The sequence below is a fragment of the Camarhynchus parvulus genome, chromosome 9 (assembly GCF_901933205.1).
Source record: "Camarhynchus parvulus chromosome 9, STF_HiC, whole genome shotgun sequence".
NCBI classification, from domain to species: domain Eukaryota; kingdom Metazoa; phylum Chordata; class Aves; order Passeriformes; family Thraupidae; genus Camarhynchus; species Camarhynchus parvulus.
Genome location: NC_044579.1, coordinates 15,591,232 through 15,616,684, shown reverse-complemented (window position 1 = coordinate 15,616,684; position 25,453 = coordinate 15,591,232). Strand labels below are relative to the sequence as shown.

Below are 25,453 nucleotides of genomic sequence, written 5' to 3'. Positions count from 1 at the left end.
TTTTTCCCACAAGTCTGAATTATCTGTGTATGTGTCGCCTTTCCTCTGGCTCCTTCCTGGCACAGAAGATGTAGGTTCTCTGTTGGATGCCTGTGCTCATCCCAGCATGTCCTGCAGCTCACCAGTCTGCCATGTATCCAGAGCAGACATCTTGGGACAATTTATTGCTCTGCTTAAGCACATGAGAATGGATATATTTTTTAAACTTTATAAACTGGTCAAATTTGGCAAGGACAAATTGCTGTAGGAACAGCAACACAAATACCCTTCATCAACTGCTTCACCTGCCAAATTTAAGTGTCCCTAGTTCAAAGATGGGCCACCGAGGAATGAAAAATAAAAAAGCCCTAGAGTTCTCTAATAGGCACACCAGAAATTATAATAATATAGCTTTGTTCTCAGAAACTGTAGAATTATTTTAGTTAAAATTTAACAAAGGATGAATTGCAAAAAATAAATCCAGTGCGTAGCAAACACCAGTCTGGAAAAATTTTAAATCCCACAAATTTTTTGAAAACCGGCAAAACACTGATAATATACTCTCTGTGGAATCCACGTTATAACATGGGATACTAGTAATCTGACCTGTAATATCTTCTATGACCTTCATTAACTGTTCTTTAACTTTTCTTGACATTCTAACTTTCATTCCTGCTTTCTGTAGCCTTCCTGTGCTTTGGACATGTTCCCATTTTAAAATTTATGTAAGAGTTGCTTTTGGGGAATTTAACAGTGGTATTTTAAAATTATTAAGAGGTCCTAACTAATTTTGGCCCCCAGGTCACCATTTAAAACTTTTTTTGATCTTTGGCTCATTCTGGCAAGATTGATGGCTTGGTTTTACTTGCTTTCCAGGGAATTTCTGACACATTTGCCAACAATCCATTATAATATCAGCACTTGTACTTCTAGATTTTTGGATTGCTATGGTCCCATATTTCTAGGTACAGCTGAATTGGCTGACCCAAGCATGAACCACTGTTTCTGTGTTGTACAGCCTAATTCAGCTCCTACTCACACAAGTCCTCCTGGTGATGGTCTGAGTATTACTTGCTCCATCAAGGATTACTCACACAAGTAAGGCTTGCCAGGCTAAGCCCTTAACTAGTAAAACAACTGTAATAAAGAAAATGGGGTTTTGCTTTAATAGATTGTTTAACTTTTTTTTTTTTAAATCTAGAAGTTCTTAAAAATCTAAAAGTTCAGGCAAAGACCTTTAATGTAACTGAGAACCAATGGGACTTAGAAGGCCATGTACTTAGCTATGAATTATCCATTTCATTTCTAAGGCTTGCACCAGCACTTGTTGAAAACAGCACCAAGATCTATACATCCAGTTGAACTGGAATACAAATACCAGTCAGTTTTCATTACTGGGTGTAGTTTCAAAGGTATTAACCTTCTTTTCAGCTGTGCTGGCAATACATAGAATCCTCAGCTTAGCAGGCAACTTGCTCTCTAATGAATTGTCACTTAGGACTGAACTTTTCCCTCTGCAGGACGTGTGTTAATGTCATGTTCCTGTGCAGGACTTGGGATAACTTCTGCACAATATAGTAAAAAGTGTCTTATGGCAAGAAGGAAAGAACCCATCAATTATGAAGAAGTTTGCAGCAGAAGAATGCTTTTTTTTTCCTTTTTGACCCCTTTCAGACATCCCTGCCACTGCAGATCTCTGCCTTTGTTACAGCAAATATTGCTTGCGACACTGAAGTGTTCTCTTGCACATTATGTACCAGCAGGGAATCTGTCATGACAGTTTAAATCAGCACTGCTTATTTACTGCAAGCAATCATAAATTGTTTCCATTTTTCATTTGAATTTTCAGTAATTTGTAAGACCTTCTCAATTTGTCCTAAAGCTGGATTTGAAAAAGTGGATCTATTGTCCTCTCTAACCATTTTCTATAGCCCCAAGTGTTACTTTACTGTGGTTTTTGTATATGGATCACTAATCTTCCTGTTTGGGAACTGGTTATGAGGCACACTATAACAGACACAGGATACAGAGCTGATAACTTTCTTTAGGGAGTATTAATAAACTTAAAATTTTAATTCTAAGCATAGTAAAAGTGAATAACAAAAAGAGTTGTATAGATGAACTGACATTCAATCTAAACACAACAATCATTGCAAGAAGTGTAAATTAGGATTTGGAGGAAACGCTTCTATGCTGAATATTCCAAAATCAGACAAGGAATAAGAAAACCAACAATAAAATGCAACTGAAGTTATCACAATTTGTTAAAACAAATTTGAAAAACAACGCTGTCATAGCAGCCTGCTGGGTATACAGAGTAACAGTGGCACTCCATGGTGAAAATGTAGAACACAGTATAACTGAAGTGAAAGTGAAACAACTGAATTACTGCAAACTCCTTTTTCTTTCCTAAAGTTCTGCTCTTGGTTACATCAGCTAAGCCAGACTCTGTTTCTACCTTCCTCCTCATTTTAGATTGTAGCCCAATTTTCCAAAGTAGCATTTCTGTTACTTATCAAAGGTAATGGGAACTGGCCTAAGTCTAAGCAGTTTAAGAGACCACAGAGTCCAAAACACAGTCACAGTTAGGCCTTTTCCATTTTTGCTACTGAAAGAGTATTTATGTCTGGTACTGTCACATTACCATTAGAATGGCACTGTATATTCTGTTTACTTTTCTTTTATTCTTTTATTCTTACCTTTTCTGCCTTGGGATCCAGGTAACCCTTGCAATCCTGGAGGTCCCAAAATTCCAGGTTTCCCTTTTTCTCCAGGTTCTCCTGGCAATCCTTGAGGACCTCTCGCTCCTGAGAGTGAAAGAAACCCCTGTAAATATGTAATTTTATTTTTCCCCTATGCTATGCAGCACACAGCTGTGTTAACAGCAGTACCTGCATGTGTTTGGGATGCAGGAAGAATTGAAGGGAATTGATCTCTGAGACTGAGCAGACAATTGCTGCTATAGGTACAGAAATAATTTTCAGTGCCCCCTTTTGTATGGTCTCTGATTTCTCCAGCCACCTCACAGAGATGCCTCAATGCCTTCTCCTTTTCCATATATCTTTGAGCTATTCCCTGGCACTATTTTTTAAACTTTGGCATTACCTGGTAATCCAGGTGGCCCTGGATATCCAGGGTCACCCTTGGAGCCTGGTCTTCCAGGCTGTCCTTGGATACCTGGTAAACCCTTCTCCCCTGGAAATCCACGAAGTCCTTAAAGGAAAAAGAAAAAAGCAATTGCTGCAGAATGGCTCAAAATGCACAGGGATCAGAGCTCCCTCTAACAAAACTTAGAGAAAATTAATTTTTAAGTCCAATTTTTGTCTTCGATCAAACAGAAGTACCTGGCAATCCTGGATCTCCCAGAGGCCCTTTCTGACCGTGTGTACCAAGCAGAGGAGTTGGGTCACCTCTCTTGCCTGTTGAGGTACAATGAATTCCATTTTATACAAGCATCCTTTCCATCCACAAAACCAAAGCTGGACACTTTTGTAAGATCAGGAAAGTCATTAATAGATATAAACAGTTACAGAAGGGGCTAAGAGACCACAAAATGAGAATTGCTTTGGCACATGCAAATTATGACAGTTCACTTTGTTTGCATTTTCTCTTATTTGATTTGACAGATTTTCCATATCCATAAGAATGGATTTATACATGGTTTTGATGGAATTTTAAATTCTATGAAATTTGATAGGAATTTATCTTCTAAATTAGCAATACCTATTTTAAAGGAACAAGCTGTTAAAGAATATACTGAAATCAACTTTTGCCTTCATGTAAGACTTGTTTTTAATTACATCCATGTTTTATGGGAAAACAGGACAGAAGTGAAAATAATTTTCTAGTGGATCTTCACCATCTATTCCACATATATCCTAACAATATTGTTCTATTCACAGCATGTCTATATAAACTCATTACCTTTACATCCTTTGGAGCCAGTCAGTCCTGGATATCCAGGGTTTCCTGGTAAGCCAACATCACCCTAATTTTTAAAAAAAATACAAAATAAAAATGTTTGACATAGGATATGTGTAGCAGGAATAATCTGCAGGAGCATTTGGTTCTCTTAGCAAAACTATATCTTAAGCTCAAGAAAAAAAATCTTGTCTTTGTTACTTGTCTAATATTGGCCAACAACAAGAAACTGTAGGTTGGACTTGCTAATACTTTTGAATTTATGCTTTTATAGCTTATTCTCATTCTTGGCTCAAACAGCTGAATTTCTCCACAGATGGCTTGAATAATTTGATTTAAAAGGTACCATAAAATATATATCCAATATTGTTGTATGTTACCCAACATTTACTATAAACATTAACCAGAAATATTGTGATGTCACAATAAAAATGTAGATTTCCCTATTTTTTTTTAATAATGAACTTTAATCAGCAAAGAAATTTAATTAAACAAGTTAAGCCAAAGTATATTCCTTTACCAAGAAAATAACTCTGCCTTTTCCTTTATGTAATCTCACTGTCTACCTACCCAGCATACAAGAAGTGAAGAATTGTACCTTGCATGAAATGTTTGTGTGGTTTTGTGTGTTTGTTCTTGAGCAACACTGCTTGCCTGGGTTCTGCCTGGGGCAAAGATGACTTGCTTTGTCTTGTCTGTTGCCTTGGTCACTTCACACAGCAGGATATGAAGAAGCAGCTAGATATTAACTGCATAATTGTGCTGCTGCTATGTTATGATCTCTGTGGTAAGTGGTTTGTCAATGTGTTCTTAAGAATAATGTTAAAAACTTGATTGTGCATCTGTTTTTTGTCCTCCTGTTTAGTGTAGTAGAGCCTGGACTTCAACCATGTAGCAAAGCACATCAGAACAGGCAGCCAGGAGAGGTCCTTTCCTAACTCCCACCACAGTTCCTGCTAAAATGTAACCAAAGCACAGAGGTGTTTCATTATGGAATTTACAGCTCCTACTACTCTGGCTGTCTCTTCTCAGAGGGAGCATCTAATGGGTGAGTACAGTACAAGCACCCTTCATCATATTTCTTAGATGCAGGAGATAACTGCAAAGTCCCGGACACTTCACTACCACTCTGTTTACCTGGTCACCCGGTTCTCCTTGAAAACCTGTCATTCCTTGAAGGCCCTTTGGTCCAGGCAAACCCCGTGATCCTGGAAACCCCATCACTCCAGTGTCACCTTGATCACCTGGTAGTCCTGGAACACCATTCTTTCCTGGAAATCCTCGTGTGCCTCTCAAACCAGTATTGCCTTTTTCACCTGAAGGTGATTGCAGAACAAGATAATGACCAATACAAGCCAGTGTTTGACACTGATTTTCAGTATGGCAATGCTTTCACTCTTGGTGTATTGCCTTAGTGATAACCCAAAGAAACTATACAGCCAGTTTAGGAACCTGTAAACATGGCTGGATGTTACTGCAGCCCTGAGCCCACAATGTGAAAAGCACCAGTGATTTATGTCAGAGGAATGTGTGTGTATGCACACACATGCAGGGCTTTCATGAACTTACCTCTGTCACCTCTCAGTCCATGCTCCCCAGGAAACCCTGGGTCCCCCCTTTGGCCCTTCTCCAGACGGAGGTTAACGCAGCCGCTGTCTCCTGGAGGCCCCCTCTCACCTTGGAAGTAACATATGCAATGTAAATACATCCCCACAAGTGACATGTCCTGAAAATCACCACCACTGAGTGATGGCTTTCCTAATAGAGAAAGCTTTCAAATACTAATGTGGTTCTCAGCTTTCTCAGCAGGCTCACTGCTGACAGAATTTGCAATCCTTCCCTTGATTTTTTGTTTATTCAGTCATAACCCAGGTGATATTAAATCAGAAGAATTAGGAAAGATTTTGAAATTATGAAAATCAGCAATTTTGAGCTGCCTGTGATTGCATCTTGCAGATGATTACTCTCTTTCCTATAAAAAATTAAACAGATTTTTAACACAGTAGTAACAAAACTAAACATAGCAGCAATATAACTATGGAGTGAAGTGGATTTTTACAAACCTTTTATTCCCATATCTCCACATTCTCCACTAGGCCCAGGTAGACCCATTTTTCCTTCTTCACCTTTTACACCAAGGATTCCCATTGGGCCTTGTATTCCTGGGAGTCCTGGGAATCCCTGGGGTCCTTGAATGCCTTTGCTTCCTGGTAATATGAAATGCTTTATTTACATGTTAAGTCTGCTTATGCTGCTGCTGTCATATTCTAAGGAATAATATAAAGCAAAACCAGGATGTTTAGAAGGACTTCTTAGGAAATCAGCAGAACTAGAGAACCATTAGTTGGAGCAGGGCTTCTTGCCAAGGTCAGACTTCTCTTGAAACCCTGATTCTACTGAGGCAAATTGCCCCCTCCTACCTGCAGTCAGCCCCTGAAGATTTAGGCCGACCTTACTCCTAAAGCAGCTATCCCCAACACACCACCAGATCTTGCATGTGGCTACTGGATTATGGGGGCTTTGTTCTGCTCCCTGTGCCTGCCCTCCAGCTCCGGAGGCTGGTACCCAGAGAACAGTTGGGCTTGCCATTAAAGACCGAGGCAAAGAAGGCATTAAGTACCTCAGGCTTCTCCTCATCCTTTGTCACTGTTTTGCCCCTCCCATCCAATAAAGGATGGGGATTCTCCTGACTCCTCCTTTTGCTGCTAATGTATTTATAGAAACATTTTTATTGTCTTTTACAGCAGTAGCCAGATTGAGTTCTAGCTTGCGCTTTGGGCCTCTTGATTTTCTCCCCCCATAACCCTGATACACCCTTATCCTCCTGAGTTGCCTGTCCCTTCTTCCAAACTTCAAACACTCTACTTTTTTTCCTGAGTTCAGCTAAAGCTCTGTTCAGCCCAGCTGCTCATCTTCCTCACTGGCTCATCTTTTGGTGCATGGGATGGCCTTTTCCCATGCCTTAAAATTTTCCTTCTTGAAGAATGTTCAACCTTCCTGGACTCATTTGTCCCTCAGGACTGCCACCCAAGGGATTTTGTTAACCCTAAACGTATTCCTCTTATAGCATATTACAACCTATTACAAATAGTCAAGAAATAATATATAGAAATATGTCCGTGTTGTAAAACAACTGAAGCACCAGGATGCACCAAGATGCATCAAACTATATTCATCTCTTTGTTTTTATCATATGAGAAAGAACAAGGGATGCTTCTATGGTTATTGACTCTATTCTGCTGCAGTCTTATCCTTGAAGTTGGAAAGGGAGGTGGGTGCAAAGTACTTGCTAACCTTAACATCAGTAAAAAGGGCTCCCTCTGCAAGAGAACTTATAGGAGAGGTGGTCTGCAGGATATTTAACACACCTGTTTCTCCTGGGAAGCCAACAGGTCCTCTATTTCCTGGAAGTCCTGGGGGACCTCGTGAGCCTGGAGGACCTGGGAGACCTCGTGAGCCCAGAGAGCCTTTGAGACCTTTGATTCCAGGGGGCCCAGCCAGGCCCCTGTCTCCCCTCTGACCTTTAAAACCTGGTAAGCCTGAGAAAGAGAACTTTAATCTATGTATGTAAAGGCAGGCAAAAGTCACACAATTGCATATAAAAAGTAGAAAGTGATAGATTTGGTATAAATTTGAAAATCATCAAACATGGCAAAATAAATTGAAACCTTTTTTTTACTATGTTGGGGCTCTTGCCCTGCCTAGATTTTTCAATTGGAATGTTTGTTTTCTTGTATTTCTTTAGTGACAGACAATAGAAGAGCACTGTGAAAAATCCCTACTGATTTGTAAATACTTTTGATAAATGTCTCTCCTAGCTCTTCCTAAATAACATTTCTATTGAAGAACTAGGAAGATAAAAGCATCACAGCAGTGACAGGAGCTCAGTTAAGTTACTCAGGACAGTAGATACGAGACAACTCTTCGTTTATTACTAATAGTGAACTCACTGTGATTTGGCCAGTTAAGGAACAGCATGGGAAGGGAAGTTGGGATACACCTGAGATGCACAGTCTACATTCCCTGAGTTTAAAGAGCTTTGCAAAACCTAATGTATACCCCCAGTAATGAGCAGCCCCCATGGCAATATTTGTCATGCCAGCCACAAAAATCATGTGATGAAACCTGGCAGAAAATATGTGCAAAGCTTAGAGCTGTGAGGCAGCCTGCTGGCTGTTGTGTACCTTGAGGTCCTGGCAGGCCCATGACACCTCTGAGTCCAGGTGGTCCTGGTAAGCCTGGGACACATGGTGAGCCAGGGAAGCCTGGGCAGCCTGGTGCTCCTACATCACCTTCTGGGCCTCTAAAACCTTTGGCACCTGGAAATCCTGGGGTACCAGGTTGTCCTGGAAAAAAAAAATGTTAGTTCCATTACTCACTGTCCCTCAAAATTCCTAGTTTTAATTTTGAAATGTACATGTTAGGTTACTATAGTATCTTATTTATCCTCTAGTTTTTGCATAGTTTGCGAAAAGTGATGCTCTTCTGTAATTTAGAGAAATTTGCTGTTGTGGAGAATTTTTTTCTTTAAGGAACAAATACAAATTCAACCCTCATCTATAGATACAGAAGAGAGTTTCTGATGTGCAGGAGCAGAATGGAAGTAGCTCACTGGCCTGCACCAGGTTCACAGCACTGACTCAGTTCTGTAGGTGTTCCCTGCACTGAAGGATGGGTGTATCTGCTTAGGGACAAGCAAAAGGAACACCTGTAAAAGGAAACAGCAATATCCTCTATGGGGTGGGAAGGACATGGTGCTGTGGAGACATCACTGCAGCAAACAGCAAAATGTGAATGTAAAACCAGGGAGTAATGTTAACAGTCATCATTATGGATCTGAGTGAGAGGAAATTTTCTCTGAACCAGGAGCACCTTTGCTCAGATTTTGTCCTTTGAACATGTAGAAGTGTTTCACAGAAGCTGGCTCATACCTTGAAGTCCAGGAATGCCCGGATTACCCCTTGCTCCCTGTGCACCAGGGGGTCCTGGCAGTCCCCTGGTGCCTGGGATTCCTGGAGGGCCATATGTGGTGTCACCTGGAAGACCTTTCTGACCATCTTTGCCAGGGGGACCTGGAAGGCCATTTTTGCCATCAATTGTAGATCCTCTTTCACCTTCATCACCAGGATCACCAGCCGTGCCTCGAAAGCCTGTTGATAAGATTTTAAAATTCAAATAGAGCTTAATTCAAGAGTTTTTCAGGGTTTTTTGTTTTGTTTCCCCACCCCTCCCAAATGTGGAATATTGTAGTCCAAATTTGGCCAGATTTAAATTGTCACCTTGCAAAGAAAAATAACATCATAAATTAAATTTCATGTTTTTTATTTATAGCTAATGATACATGAGGATTGAAGGAGGTAATTCCCGTGGGAAGTGACAGGGGTTTTCTTTGAGGCAGCATCTGTCTTGAGTACTGTCACTCTTGTCTGGTTCAGTGCTCTCTGGACACTGAACTATTCATTTCAATTCAATTCTGCTTTACCCTACCCTACCTTTCCCTGCATTACAACTTGCCCAGCAGCTTTCCCAAATTAGGGAAAGTACAATTCACCTTCTGGCCCAGGGATTCCTGCTCCTGGCCTTCCTCGATGGCCTTTTTGCCCATCAAAGCCATTTGGTCCAGGATGCCCAGGGAGTCCTTTTAAACCTTTTTGTCCTGAAAACCAAAATGAAATACATAATAAGGCTGTCAGAGCACTAAAATGTGTGATCTAAGGATTTTATCTTTATTCCATGCAAATTCATATACCTTGAAAACAAGCTGATTTCATCTGCTTCTAACACTTAAGGAAGAGCCATTGCCTAAGTCATAAACAAATGCATGGTTGCTGTTTTTCTAAATGAACATGTTCCCTATTCCATTAACAGCAGACTGCAAATCACCAGTGTCAATTAGGAAAAAAGTTATTTCCTACAACATTTTAATGTCCCAGGCCATGAACAGTATTAACCTAGTGAATGACAGATGTCAGCTCAAGTTCTTATACTCTTCTGTGCTATGTCCTGCTTCTGGAATGGTGCAGATGAGCTCACTACACTCATGTCTGTAGAAATTTTGTTCCCACCCACAACGCTGATGTCAGGGAGCTGTGTGACACCATATTACACAGCTTCAAAATCCACTCTCTCAATTTCTTCTAATTTGCTTGGATATTTCAAATATCTCAGAGGCGATCACAAGCAACACTTTGCCAGTCCCTGGGTGAGTTCTTTGAATCGAAATTGAATAAGTTAAAGTAATATTGATAAGTATTGAGATCTTAGGGCTCAATTGCAAGTTGCCATGAGCAATACAGTTTTAGAAACTACAGACTTGCAGCATATCTTTGCCTTGCACATCTCTTTCTCCTAGTATGGAGATGTACATACTCTAGGCCTTACCCAACTCCAGCCGCATTTTACAGACTCTCTCATACATTTTCATTGAGGCAGGACAGAGTTTGAAGCTGCCTTGATTTAATTATTTCCGTGGAGGCTGCCTGCACAACTTCTGATGGTGCAAATGGCAGCTGTCTGGCCCTTGATTCTATTAGAGACTACATTCCTGTGTATTTGCAGTTTTACATTTTGAAACATGTATTTTGTTGAAAAACTAGAATACTGTAGCTTTTTAGGCTAGCCTCTTTTCTTGAATTAGCAACTTAAAACTCCATTTCAGTATAAATCAAAAATTCTTCTATGCATAAACATACCTTGAACACCTTTAAAACCCGGGGGACCTGGATTTCCAGGATATGGTGATGTAATGCAGACAGTTTCACCTGAAGCAAGAGGGAGAAGAAACTGGCCTATTTGATTTTAGATTAACTGGAGTCTGAGCACTTACTGTAATATTTCTGGGGAACTACCCAACCACATGTGCAAACGTGCAGTGACTGTTTCTGCACATTGTTATTTCCATATTACTGAAGTCTTGATGGGGAATCTTAAAATGTATTTCTCTTTATACTTTCTATGGAACATTGGTAATATTTCAAATTGTTGTAATACACTTTTATTTTTTAAATACAAAGGTTTTTTTTAATTGCCATGGCAATTTGTTTTACAATACTCTCTATTACAAAAAAAAAAATATTTTCATTTCAATTCTATCTACAGCTATTACTGTGGACTTATTTTGCTAAGCATTTTTTATAACCAAAAATCAGGCCAAGATTTAAGTATAAATTGTGTTTTCTTATAAATTAATATTATTGTCACTCTAAATGAATTGTACTATATGTATACATATAGATATACGTATAGAATAATACATTACTATAGAATATAATACATATTAAACCATAATGGATGACAATAAACACCCAAACGTGTATTTTGCTATTTCATTCTTAACATAAACATTCAAAATTACCTTTCTGGCCTTTTGGACCAGGTGGCCCAACATTACCCATGTCACCAGAGTCTCCAGGGCTACCTCTGGCTCCTGGAGACCCAGGAAGCCCCAAACCAGGCAATCCCATCTGGCCTTTTACCCCAGGAGGTCCCGGGAGCCCAGGGAATCCTTTATCACCCGGAATTGCTACTCCAGAGTCGCCCTGAAATAAGAATTCTCAGTAAGTAACAAGAGCTAATTTCTCTCCTTTCTTTGATTATGAAAAAGCTGGTTAGAGAATTATCTGGAGAAACACTTTCACAATGGAAAGACTACATGGATGACATTAGTATTTTTAAATATTCAAAGGTAATAGGAACAAAGGGGTTTGTGTATTTTGTGTTTCCCGACCCTGTAATATTGGCACACAGTATATGCAGAGATTATCATCAGGAGTACCAAACTAAACAGTAATACTAACAAGAAACTAATTTTTTTAATGCATAAAAACTTTCATAACCTTTCATAAGATAATATGTTAATTGAAATGGAAAAAGTCTGGGGAAGTCAAACATACCTCAGCTCCTTTTTCCCCTGGCAATCCTAGTTCCCCATCTCTGCCATCAAGACCTCTTTGGCCTGGAAATCCTGGAAGCCCAGTAGGTCCTCTTTCACCTTTTAATCCTTAAAATATTTTTTTGGGAAAAAAAAATATTTGCAGTAATTATAGGGGGAGGAGGTATTTCTGCATAAAGAAATTCTGGGTAACCGTTGATCCTATCTCCATGATAATTCCCAGTCCTTGAATTCACATTCCTTAATGAGGTATTTTAGGCTCAAGATGGCAGTTTGTAGTTGGATGCCTGATTAAACAACTTGGTCTCTCTGTAAAAGAGATGTTCACAGGCACCACAGGAATGTGGCTTTTGTCTGTGCTATACATAGAGTTAAAATATTTCACTATTGAAACACGTCACAGATTTATTCTTAATTTCAGTGAAGTCAGGATATAGCAGTGCCATATGATACAGAATATTTGCATTAATACTCCCCAAAGGTTTTTGGTTTTTTCTCCCTATGGATTTTCTTGCACCACTATTTATGAGAAAGTAACTTTTGCATCAAGGACAGTAAAACTACTCTAACAAAAAGATTCATTCTGCTGTGTCAAGAAATCCTTTGCAAATAAAAGCAAATGTTTTCCCCTGTTCCAACATCTGAAAAAAACCCCACAGGCATCCAAAGCTAAGCTAACTTTTTATAAACAATAAAAAGGACAATCTTCTGTGAATAACTATTTTAGCCTTTCTAACTAGGCTTTGCCATTAGATTGCTGTAGTTTATTGTTCTTTTTCTTTTGCTTTTGCAAATCATAACCATAACTGTGGAGAGGTTTTGATCTATTTCATTACAAGAATTCCAGTTGTGCAACTGGTGGCCTATTGTTTCTCTTCAATGCCTGGTCAAGAATAATTTTTAGCAATAGGAGAGGAATCTGAATAGTCATTGAGACTGAAGTTTTCCCAAGAAGGATGTTGGTGGCCTAATATGAGATAACAGCTATGATATTGGTATATGACAGTTCAGGAGGTGGCTTCTGTTCAATAATACTTCTTCATTATTTCACAGTATTTGAATTCTGCTTAGTCTTTGTATTCTGCTTAGTCTTAGTCTGTCTGCGGTACAGACCTGTGGAAGACCCCAATTATCAAAAGCATGACACAAAAAGTCATTTGTTTACATTGATAACATGATGTTTAAACTGTTTTATGGCTCAACTATAGAGAAAAAAGCCATAAAACACTGTGGTGATCTTGTGTTTAGCAAGAAGAGATGGTACTAAGAGAGCAGTTTGGATATATATGCCCTCTAGGTTTCAGTAACTTATTGAGCTAATGGATTTAGTAAAGAGTAAATTAATGTTTTGCTTACACTATTGCCTAGACATTGTATAGGAAAACAAAAAGGTTAACAGTAAAACGTGTGTTTACCTTTTATTCTAACTCTTCCTGGATCACCCTTCTCTCCTTTTTCTCCATGCTGTCCAGCAGAACCAGGAGTCCCCTTATTGACAAAGAAAAGGGTTGTCAGTTATCTCCAGCAAGGAATCAAAGTGGGAATTGAAGGGAAAATTAGATATCTATCTCTTGCATGGTTTCCCCAACAATGACCAATTAAAGTAACCAAAAGGATGCACTGGTCTCTTTTGATGGTCAAAAAGAGGAGTGTGAATGGCACGTGGTCTTTCCAGGCTGACTCTGCCACGTGCACAAATGCACAACTGTGCTGGTTTTGCATTAATTGATGTTTGGTGAGGAAGGAAGAAGCCACCAACAAAAATTATTTTCTTAGAGGAGCTGCTGAGAGCTTCCTTGTGATTAGTAACACCAATCAGTGACTCATTTTGAATATTGACACTTTGCTAAACCACTAGAAAGTTGAACATGCCTCTGTGAACACACATGTTAAAAATGAACAAACCCTGGGAAATCTCAAATTGGCAAATCAAAACAACTACAACTGAAAGAAATTGTAATGCCAGAGCACTGGGCCCACAGCTGCACAGATGTGGGACTACAAATGTAATATCAAATGATTCATTATCTCTTTCCACTGCAGACTTCAACCCACAACCCACTGAGGAAGGGAATCTCTGGAGGGTGGTGACTGCTGGATGAGGCTGTCCTCCCAGAAGTGAACACAGCAGGAAGTAAATGATGTTCTTTTTTTGAATGAAAACACACAAAGCCAACAATAAAAAATTTCATCTAGTTAGATACACTATATTCTTACATGAATATATGGCTTGAGAGGTTTAGAGGGCAAAATAAATACTTTTCTATATTTTTATGCTGATTTTTGTTTTCAGCTGTCCAAGCAGGGTCTATTCATATAATCTTTTGTCTATTCATATAATCTTTTGTCAAGGTTTGATCTTGCAACAGTATATGTGGATAAAGACAACCTTATGAAATTTACACAGAAGTAAAAGGCCACTAAGGTACAAAAACTGGGGTATTATTTAGGCAGCTTCCTCTAATACTCAAAATCTTTCCCTTAAAATAGGTGGAGCAAAACCAGTTTATAATGTGATTGACAATTTTAAATCAGGCAGCAGACTTCTGAAAAATGCATATCTGAAACTAGAAGTGACTATTTGTTACAATGTCTAGATCTTCAAGTAGGCAGTATTGAGCTGTTAGTGTCTGAAGAGAAAATTAAATATTTGGGAAGAAAAGAGAGCAGAAAAATGGACAAAAATGGTCCATTAGACCAAAGCACTTCTGTACTGAAGTGAATTATTTCCTTCCAAAGGGATTACTTTGTCCTTGTTTCTCAATTAAGTAACCTAAGAAGAGCAAAATTCAGGACAAGGCTTCAAGCCTTACTTCAGAGCCACAAGGGCTAAAACATACTCTCAAAAGTAGCAGAAACATCAGAATCTCACATACACCACTCAGGTTATATATAGAAAAAAAAAAGAGAGAGCAAATGTAAATCTTCTAATGAAACAATTGGAACTTGAATGAGAGCCCTTCCACCTCCTTCTCTCAGACTCACAATGGATTTGTTTGCTTTTTTTTCTTTTGAAAGAACATGTTCTGGAAACTTTTAAGCAATTCCTTATGTGAGCAAACACTTCTGCTATTAAAACAAATCCATATCTCAAAAAAATAAAACAAAACCTAACCAAGAACAACAACAAAAAAAAAAAGGCACAAAACCCCCTCTAAACATGCCCCTCAAAACAGCCCAAAAACCTAACCATAACGGAATGGTTATAAAGCAGGGCATATCCACCTATATTTTCAAAGAAAACCTCTCACACACAAGAAAGTGTATTAAAAGAACCTTCTATTTGACATTATTTTGGCATGCAGCATCCTGGATGTACATTCCATATGTCAGACCGGAAGAAGTAGATCAAAATCACAGCAAGACCAATAAATTATCCTATACTGTATTCCTAAAGCTGTTAGATTAAGTGGTATTTTGAATTACTGCTCACTCTGCAGACTAAGATAAACTATATGAAGCACATTAAAGAAAGTAAGTCTACTCCAAAAGTAAAAGCTTGTTTCACTAGACTGTATTAAGCTAAAGTAGATAAAAGTTCCAAATAACTTTTCAGGGCACTTTCTCCACCATTCTGCTTAAATGTCTGCTGAGTTGAGGGGTAGTTTGATATTGTTTACTGAAGCTCATGAGAAGCACTCACAGGGAGCCCTGGTGATCCCACTGCACCAGATAAGCCTGGGTCACCCTTTTCTCCGTGTCTTCCAGGGGATCCCATTTGTCCTTTCCTTCCTGGAGTACCTGGAGGTCCTTGCACACCACGGGCACCAGGAGGACCAGCATCACATGAGCAGAGGCCTTGACTTCCTACATGAAAGAGTCAAAATTACATTGAAACAGCTGAAAAATTATTACACAAAAAATAATACTGTCCTTTTTCTTTTCTAAAGAAAATGTGGTGAGTAGTGCACACATTAAGACCATTTTATCTCATGTTATGTCACCTGGCGAGGATTATCAGTCTCCCTTTACAGTGCTGAGTAACTCTGCGCTAACAGGACTCTGCTGACTCAGAAGCCCCAGTGCCAACAGTAACTCTGTCCTTTGATGGGCCTCAACCTCCAAGTTACCATGAACTTCCTGCACATTTCGATTTGATACTCCTGGAAAACGTTTCATACTCAAATTGTTATCCAGGCCAACTTACCCTTCTCTCCTTTTGCCCCTTTTCTTCCTGGAAGGCCAATCTGACCTTTTGGTCCAGGTTCTCCAGGGATCCCTCTGTCTGTACAGATTACACCTTTGAAAAAACAAAATTTCCAGCCAGTATAAGTCAGGTTTACTGTTTCCCCAGCTTAGGTCACGTGTCCTCCTCTCCCTTCTGTTGTTATTCTCACATAAGAAGTTAGAGATCTTATTAAATGCTTTACGGGCCGTTGTTTATAGATTATACTGCAACAGACTGTATGGCTAGAGTTGATGTTGACACATTGCTTCTCATTGCCACTGTTATTTTTTCCTACTTAAAACTTTACTTTTTTCTTTTCTGAAGGATGCAGATTTGGGTTTCCTCCTCAGTATTTTTAACTTGAGCAGTTTAAAAATAGTCTATTAGACCAAAGCACTTTTAAAGTTTAATGTTAATATGTGTGTTACTTTTGTGGGTTTAAATCGCCCAGAAAAATATGAAAATCTTGAAATCTTGCTGATTAAAAGCTAATAGGAAAAATGTGGTTTCAACATGCCATGAAAACTTTGAAATAGCTGTCAAAAAGCATTTCTTACTTCTCTGTATTTGTAGCACCAACACAAACAATGGCTCTATTAATCTGCAGAATTCTGTTCTTGTTATATGAATTGCTATTGAACCTACTGGGTAGTCCAGGTAAGCCTTGTCTTCCTGGCTGCCCTGGCAGGCCTGGTGGTCCAGGAAATCCCGGTCTTCCTGGGATTAATTCACCTATTCCAGGCAAACCAGGGTCCCCTTGAAAGCCTTGAGGTCCTGGTGCCCCTCTTACTCCTGGCAGGCCAGGAAGACCTGAAAAAAAAGAAAGGTAAACAGCTCACGCAGCATTAATGTGAGATATCAAGGAGGAAACTCCAGACCACTCAGGACTGCCCTGAAGAATAGCTTCTATATAACTAATGCTTGAATCCAAATCCTTAGGTCTTTCAGGATCCATAAGAAAAGAGGTTCCTGCTATAGACCTTCAAATGCTTCTTTTCCTCCTTCCCTCCATTATCTCTTTTGTAGACATCCCAGTTACTCCAGCTCCTCATACAGAGCAAAGCCATCCTCAGCACATCCCTTTGTATCTTTTTGGGATGGAGAGCAGACATTTTAAGTACAGGACTCCAGACACAATTATACCATGGATTTACCATGGTAGTATTCTCCTTTGTCTTCTGTTCCTTTTCTAGCCATTCCTAATGTTCTGCTTGGGTAATTTTGTTTCTTTTTCTGGCTATTAAGTGCTGAGTTAATATTTTTGCTGAACAGTCTTTACAGTTGGTAACTTGCATCAAGCAAGACCAAAGAAAGTTCTCTTTCAGTTGCTTTCTTTCCTTCTGGTGTATAGTTCACATTTATCCTTTACTTCTCTTACTTGTTCCATCATATCCTGGTCTTCCTAGAAGGCCTGAAGGACCAATTGGTCCAACTGACCCCATTTCACCCACAGGACCTGGAAATCCAGGATCTCCTCGTGGACCTACAGAGAATTACAGAAACACGTGAGTTGAACACCTTATGGAATTGACAGCTTAAACCTAAATTAAGCTGCAACCAAAATTATAATTTGGAAACTACACAAGAGTAAAATAACTTATGAAACATTTTAAAATGTGTAACAATTTAATTTTAAGGTGGGAGGATTTGGTTACTTTTCTATGGATTCCATCCCATTTCACAAGCACATTTTTAACTCTTCATTGCTTTGTAGAAGTATCTTTGTGCTACGTATTACAAAATGCTGAGGGAAATGTTTAGCTAAAATAAACGTGTGTAGCATTTAAAATAAATATGGATTTCATGTTATGTGCTTTGGCAGTACACACAGGGATGTAATTTCAGGATCACCTTAGCTGAAATTATTCAGATTTTTAAAAGTATATTTTCAAAATTGCTACAAATAATAACATTTAAAATTGAAATTACATACTGATAAAGAAAATCTGAATCAGATGTAAACAGATTCATTAAATTGGAAAAATAAAATATTGGCAGTAGTTCTGTTCTGTATTGTTCTAAAGGCATCTTTCTCTGAAGATTGTATCCACTCACACCATGTTCATGACTGAATGTTACTCGAGTTATTAAGCATGGGATTGTTTGTTGTAAGGGCTGGAAACCATGGTAGTCTGTGGAAAAAATTTAATTTATTGTAGGATAAGGCCCCTATCTAATGGAGAGGCTCTGCTGAACTGGGGTTTTGTTGTAACTTACTTCTGTGATCACAAGAAATTTCTAATGCTGTACTAGAAGTACAATTTATGATGAGCTCTCTGTTGAAATATTCTCACAAGACAAACTCTCCAAGTATTAGATGCAAAAGCACAACCTTGCAGGAAGCAGACCTGGCTGTTCCCCACTGCTTCCTGCTATGAAATAAGAATTTCCACACATCTTTTCACCCGTTAAATGAGTAAGATGGGGATAAAGGGAGCTGGGACATTAAAACCCAGCCTGAGGTTTAGGGAGGAAGGTAATAAATTGAAAGGTATTCTGTTGGGAGTACTAGTCCCAGGATTTTCCCCCTGCAAACAGGAAGCTTACTTGTAGTCTAAAATCTGTGTTGTGGCAATACTGAAAAGAGGAATCCTAAATGACAATGGGAAGGCAGGTGTTCTTATCTGCTGTCCATTAACCAGCATGGGCTTATTTTTCATTGATTTTTTTGTAGCTATGCTTAGGTCCAAGAACCAGAGGGTCCTTCAGATCTAGTTGTGATTGTATGCACAAAGATCTTTCACGCAAACAAACATTGAATGTGACTCTTGTATGTTTAATGTAGTTCCAGGAAGATCAGCAAGACAAACAAACACAAAAGGTGGCTGAACCCACAAACACAGCCTGTGGCTACAGGCAGTATTTTAGGGTTCTGTCCCTTGCATCCCTAGTGATCCCTTTCACACACCTTAGCAGAACAGGTCCTGCCCTTTATACAGCACAAAGACTAGTCAAAAATAGATATAACCTTTTATAGGAAGCAGTGGAGTTCCAACAGCTCCAGGAGGACCTGGGGGCCCTTTTTCTCCTGGATCCCCCTGTAAGAATCCAACAATAATTTTTTTAATATACAAATATATGGTGTGCTACAATGTAACTGAATATTTCAGCAGTGGGGAGATAGGTAAGTATGTGACACACAGGGCCCAGGAAACTTGATTTTGACACTTTGCAGCGTTTAAAACCAAGCAAAAAGATTTAAAATAATCATTATCTTTCAGGATACCAGTGCCTGAACAGTAATATAGCCATCACACATATCTATTTAACTCTTCAGAAAATGTAACTGCTGTATTTGATTTCATTCATTTTTCGTAAATATGACTCAGCTGCAGTAAATCAGCATTCATTTAAATGAAAAATTTTGATTTAACCACCAATCTGTAATTAAAAATTACAGAAATTCTATATCAGGATTAGGAAATTACTTCTATGACAGATAAGCATAAAGAAATTTCACTGTCTAACAGCTATTATCAATGGTAAGAGATACTCAAAGCTCTTACAAGAAGTTTAAAACATCTGCATTAGGGAAACATGAAAGTGTTTACTAATGGTGAGGAAAATCACTTCTGCTTGGAGGTTTTCTAAATTAACTTGGATTTTGCTACTTAGAATTGCAAGTGAAGTGGACTTTAGGGAAGTCTTTTATGTGACAAATTGTATTAAACCTTTTGCTTTGTAGATTAGAAATCAGCTCTCCTTTTTCAGCAAATGGGAACTAAGAAAACAAGAATGTCAATGTGGGAACTGCGTAGTGAGGCTGCATTCCCAGACTGGACTCCAGGACCTTTTAGGACACAGACAAGGAGAACTGGATACCCATTCTTACACAAGTGAAAAGAAGGTCTCTATGCCTTTTCTTGTCTTTTTTTTTTTTTTAATGGTATCTCTGCAGTAGTTAGACAGTTCTGTCACTGACTGCTGCCCTCTTGATCTCTGGCCTGTTTCCTTTGGCTGTATCTTGCAGAAGGAAAAAATATCCTTGTGTCATCTTTGGTTCTTTTAAACAGGAACATAAATTTGTCTTCCCTAATGACACCGAAGAGCCTTCTGTGTGGCAGGAAAGAAAAAGTAAAACTAGTATTTTTCCTCTTCTGATAAATTTAGAAAGGATTTTGAGCTTTAAAATTAATTTAACGATGATGAATAAAGATTTGTAAAATAGATGTATTTGCCCCAAGTCTTATATAATTTTCATGCTGATTTTAAAATGACACAACCAGAACACAAGAAAGAAATGAAGAGTAATGAGCCAATGTCAAACATGTCTGGTTTTGGTATCTCAAGTAATAAATTCCAGTTGTGATCTCTGAAAATCTGGTTTTAGGCTGTTAGGGCTAATGACCCTCTGGCTAGCAGCTGCCTATTTGCTGTGTTTTCACCATTGGTACACTCCTACACAATGGCATAGATCTCTTTAGATTATTTTGTTGACTGATACTGTTTTCTTGTCCCATAAAAACTTCAGGAAACTCAACTTGCTTACAGTTTATTTTTTAAAAAATTGTGTTGCCAGCATTCAGGCTTAGGCATCAAAAGCTGTGGCAACAATTCCTTGAAGTCCACTCTTTGCTTTTAGCAACAGTTAGCATTTTTTAATCTACTTTCAATGCAACTGGGTTTTTTTCTGAGTTGCATTCACCTTAAACCTGAATGCATCTTAGATTTTCTATGAATATGTTTGTTTCAGAAAAATCTACACAAGGACAGGCTGTTCCCAGGAGAGGTTTTAATCATATTCTTGTTCCTTTGGTGCATGTGATTTTTAGTGGATCATAAGCAACAGCTGGTGAGGGCAGCTGAACAGTTGATGCAGTCTGGATAGGTCTGCTCCTTTCAGGAATAATCAGATTTCTCCAATGGTTTCCCAATCAAAACTACAGCATCTGTGCAATCACTCAGGATTTTGCATATCTGTAGTAGTTACTCTTTTTTTATTAAGTTATGCCTATAATTGATTTGATTTCTTTTGCTCTGGGCACTAGTAATTGTAATTTCATCTTTCTGATTCATTACTACAGGACTTCAACCATTTCCCTAGCATAACCTACCAACAATTAATCATGGTTTTGTTTACTGTTTATAGTGTTAACTGATGGTTACTCAGGCTGTGGGCTAATCAATGGAGTCTGAGGAATGCACTATTCTGTCTATACCATAATTTGTCTCAAGTGTGTTAATGAGACCCTGAATTAAAACAATATGTACATCAGGGTGAAAACTTTTTAACAACAAAACACTTAAGACTTGATTCTAGATTTTGGGAGTATTGGACTGCAATGAATTTTCTGTTTAAATCTGATATGCAATGTTTCAGTTTAATTAGTATCTAAACGATATCACTGTGTTGTGAAGTTGATAACAGCCAAAGGGGATGAAAAGTAACATCTGTGGGAATTTTTTTCTCCCAGGGTATGGCCACATAATTAAAATCTTGGCTGAAGAAGCTGGTCTGGCATTCTTCTGGCATTCTCCTAACTTTGAAAGTAAGTCTGTGACTAAGCCAGATGTTTTTGTTGTGCTTTTACGTATTTACTTTATGTGTTTGTCATTTCTCATTTGTAAACATGCTTTGAAAAGCTGTCTGTTGCTTTATATTTGTGTGCTTTCTACTGTGTTTTTAGCTGTATACTGCTTATGACAAGTTTGCACCAGCCACAGTTGACTTCTTTGTGTCACCACAGATTATGTAGAGCATGTTCCAATCTTAATCTTTAGTTTCTAACAGAGGTGATTTTTGTGCAAATCTCTTGAAGAAAATTTACTGGCTTATATGCAGTTTTCAAAAAAAAAAGATTTCAGAGGAAAATAAATACTCCTTGACTTTTGTATTCCAGAATACTTAAGCTGAGTTCATTAGCATCACGATTTCTGCAACAATGTTTTTGTCTTCTGTACTGTGATAATAACTTTGATGAGCTTTTTCAACCTTGGTGTCTCTACTGATGATTTTGTCACCCACCTTCTGCATTGCAGCATTTCTCTTCTTCTCTTGCTCATACATTGTTGACCACTTGGACCCTATCCCAGAATTCCTTAGGCCTTCCCCCCTGGCTAGACTCGCTGCTGCCTTGCTCCCTCTAGAGTAGCATCCAGAACTGCTTTTTTCTTGGGAGTGCGCTTTAGGAAATATAATAGTTCCCTTCATTCAGGTCTTTGGTGTTACTCAGAATTACAATATGATCCAGTAATCAGAATTTCATTTGTTCTGCAGCCTGCAGAAGAAAATTCCATAAGGTTCTGTCCTGAAATGTCACTAGACTGACACCTAGGTCTTCTGAAATTGTTTTAAGCATCTCTTCCACACTTTAAATATTTTCCTGTTTTACTGTTTAGCCCTGGAATGTGACACCTACACTTCTAATCCCTAGTGGAAAGCAGCAGGTATTGTAAAATAAAGAACAGTTAGTGTCATCTAAGTGAGCCAAAGTAGGAAATGTTTAAACACAGCTGGTGTGAAGGAGTCCACTTCCTTACCATTCTGGTAAACATCTTGGAACAATTACTTAAGTGAACAGACTGAAAACATGCCAAGAGATTTTGGTAAATCATGCAAACAGGTCCAACTGAATGGAATCTTGCCACCTCATTTGGGGCCAGTTTTCATCCTCGTTTATAGGATCATACTATTAACTAAATAACAGCTTCCTTTACCTCCCATACCTCCCTGGGGGATGCAGCTCAACTGTGAATACCTTGCAGAGTACTACAATTCATGGATTAGGTAGCTATCCTGGTATTCTTACAGGTAACTATTTGGATTAACACTTCCTATAGTATTTAAAATAGAATTTCCACTCTCACCTGCACCAGCTAGGAATGTTTTCTTACATTGCTATTTACTACCATGGTGATGAATAACTATAACTATCATGAAAACAGTAAATCTTTAAACGAATTATGACTGTATAAAGGGAAATGGCCTGGTAAGTGGGTACATTTGGGAGGAAATATTGGCACAGAGGGGAGTGGGGTGTGAATGTGTCAGATTTTTTACCTGAATGCCTGGATAGCCAGGTTGTCCAGGAAAACCAGCAAATCCTGTTTCACCCTGGAAAGGATCACATAAATACAATTTGATTAATCTGTTCAGACATAATTAATAGAGTAAAACCCAGTAAGGCAGTTATACAGTACTTTGTGTTATAATTGTGTCCACAGAAAATTCACTGGGTTTGTACAGGAGGTGGTGTGTCACAGACTCTTCTGTGTTGGAAAATTCACAGCATGTATTGCCAGGTTATTCAGACAGTGCTCAGCAGATTCAGTGGAGCTGGGGCACAGAATTAGCTGGAATACATACCAGCAGTCTCTGATAGACTGTCTGCTTAATACAGCTGAAATTGGTTTGCTGCTTGCTGAATGATTCTCTTAAACTACTGCATGGAAAGCAGCTGCACATCAGCTCTCTTCTCTTTTTATGATTTTCTAATATACTCATCGAGCCAGTACTCAAACTCTTTAGGTAGGCAGGAGTGAAAAACAAAGTGAAAAGTATTTTTGCAGATAAAACAGTCACCTGGAACATAGCTCTAGAGGCAAATATTTATACATTAATGTGATTTATGAACAGCATGATCACTATCTTAACTAGACTTGGGCAAGATACAAATCTATATACATACATCTATTGTTCTTTATTCCAGTAAGATGCTGTAAGTTCATAAGTAAAATTTAGCAGACTTAGCATCACTGGAATTTCTCAAGCCAGAAACCTGAACAAAACATGCATGCACCACAAAATTACACAATGTCACCATAAAAAACAAAGTTAACATGCTGCATAACTTTTCTATTATGCTGTATGTGTGTCCCACTGACTTTTCCTCCTCTTTGCAAATTCAGGTTCTATTAGTAAATTTCAGCCAAATTTCAGAGTGGCAGAAATTCAAAGAGTTCATGTAGCTTCTGTGGCAACAGGTAACAGAACAGAAAAGAAGGAATGCAATCTGAGCTGTGAAGTATGTGGAAATTCCAAATCTGCACAAATCCACAGAAAACAAAATCTCATTGATCTCACTGTTCAGGGAACTGCTTATACTTTCTGCCTTCATACCTTCATTCCAGGAGAACCTGCAGGTCCATAAGAACCAGGATGACCCTAATAAAAGCAAGTAGACTGTAAGCTAAAACAGTAAAAACTTGTTTCAAATTAAACCTATTCAGAACTGCTGATAGTTAATGTTACATAGCTAAATATTACTTGGGATATCTTCCGAAAACTTTGAAAAGCTTTTGCAAATAGTTTCTGTGAGAAATGGACAAGAGTTAGAACTATAGACCAAAGCAAGCCAGTCAAGTTTTCACATAATTTTTTTACCATATTGCATCAAGCACAGTAGTGGAATGCTGCTCCACTTCAGCACTGTTAGGCAAATCCAGCACAAGTAAAGTTGCTGTGAAAAACTGCCATCAACACGTATGGAGAACATTAAAATTACTGTGTTAGTACTGTGCTGTTCCAGAGCAGATTTGTGCTGGTCCAAATATTTAGAGGATAACCCTACAGATTTACTTTCTCTCCAAGGAAAGTCTGTATGAGCTTATGTTTAAGTCTGAGACAGGGTAAATTCCAGGGCAAGTCTCCTAAATATTCTATACAGGAAGCATCACAGATTAGTTTAAAAAATCCTTAAAGTCTTTCTTGAAATTGCAAACTTCAACTGCCTAATTATAGTGAATTTATGATATAATTTATTGTGCAACTTTCTTACCCGCAATCCAGGAAATCCAGGAAGGCCTTTTTCACCTTTTTCTCCTCCCCCAAGTATGCCCTAGAGTAGTCAAAATAGTTTTTTTAACCAAGATGCTCAGTGAAGTAGGCCATACATTTTAATTTTTGTTCATGTTTACTAAATGATGTATACATTACATAGATGGATCTTGTTTCACTTGTGAGGCTCAGTCACTGGGGCTGACTTCGCACAGCATCACCAGCAGTGCCTAAGTAGCTCCAGTTATTTGAGGAACCTGCTCAGGTCTCTTCCCTAAACTTCATATTATTTCAGCAGTTGAATTTGTATATTTTTTTTTCTAAAATTTTGGACATCATTTGAGCTGCTTCAGTTGATTTCTCTGTTCCTGCTTATGACTAACAAGTGCATGTATTATCATCTACATAGACAACTAGTACTGGAGCATGCATATAAAGCCCATCTTTTTCAATGTAAATATGATAGAAAAAGATTAGCTTTGTTCTCTTTTCCAGTGCCCAGTAACAGTGGTCTTTTTATGATGGAAAATGAACTTCTGAAAAAGTGCCAGACTTAAAACTCAGAAATGTGATGTTCGTACTTGTTTCTTTTCTTCTGCTACAAAGCTAAATAAGTTTTTAACATAGACTAGAGTCATTGTTTTGTCTCCAATTTCTTCTTTTTTTTTCTGAGATCTGGCAGTTTCCTGCCTATGGATTTTCCTCTTCTAGCACTTCAATATTTAAATTGATCATGTTGACAGAAAGAAAAGAAAATGTAGAATAGACAGTAAAAAGC

General features: G+C 38.4%; 1 protein-coding gene across 1 annotated transcript in view; it reads right to left on the bottom strand.

Annotated features, from left to right (window-relative positions):
• COL4A4 (collagen type IV alpha 4 chain) overlaps positions 1-25,453 on the bottom strand; it is a 60,509-nt gene that overhangs the window by 13,305 nt on the left and 21,751 nt on the right. The window contains exons 14-36 of the mRNA XM_030954343.1: positions 24,677-24,736; positions 24,019-24,063; positions 22,960-23,013; positions 18,928-18,997; positions 17,338-17,442; positions 16,605-16,769; positions 15,939-16,031; positions 15,435-15,598; positions 13,207-13,279; positions 11,793-11,899; positions 11,255-11,438; positions 10,593-10,661; positions 9,452-9,556; positions 8,832-9,050; positions 8,085-8,246; positions 7,269-7,439; positions 5,964-6,107; positions 5,470-5,577; positions 5,038-5,216; positions 3,904-3,967; positions 3,324-3,398; positions 3,085-3,192; positions 2,679-2,786 (exon numbers count right to left, since the gene is read on the bottom strand). Coding sequence (XP_030810203.1) covers positions 2,679-2,786; positions 3,085-3,192; positions 3,324-3,398; positions 3,904-3,967; positions 5,038-5,216; positions 5,470-5,577; positions 5,964-6,107; positions 7,269-7,439; positions 8,085-8,246; positions 8,832-9,050; positions 9,452-9,556; positions 10,593-10,661; positions 11,255-11,438; positions 11,793-11,899; positions 13,207-13,279; positions 15,435-15,598; positions 15,939-16,031; positions 16,605-16,769; positions 17,338-17,442; positions 18,928-18,997; positions 22,960-23,013; positions 24,019-24,063; positions 24,677-24,736 — 2,632 coding nt within the window. The remainder of the gene's footprint in view (positions 1-2,678; positions 2,787-3,084; positions 3,193-3,323; positions 3,399-3,903; positions 3,968-5,037; positions 5,217-5,469; positions 5,578-5,963; positions 6,108-7,268; positions 7,440-8,084; positions 8,247-8,831; positions 9,051-9,451; positions 9,557-10,592; positions 10,662-11,254; positions 11,439-11,792; positions 11,900-13,206; positions 13,280-15,434; positions 15,599-15,938; positions 16,032-16,604; positions 16,770-17,337; positions 17,443-18,927; positions 18,998-22,959; positions 23,014-24,018; positions 24,064-24,676; positions 24,737-25,453) is intronic.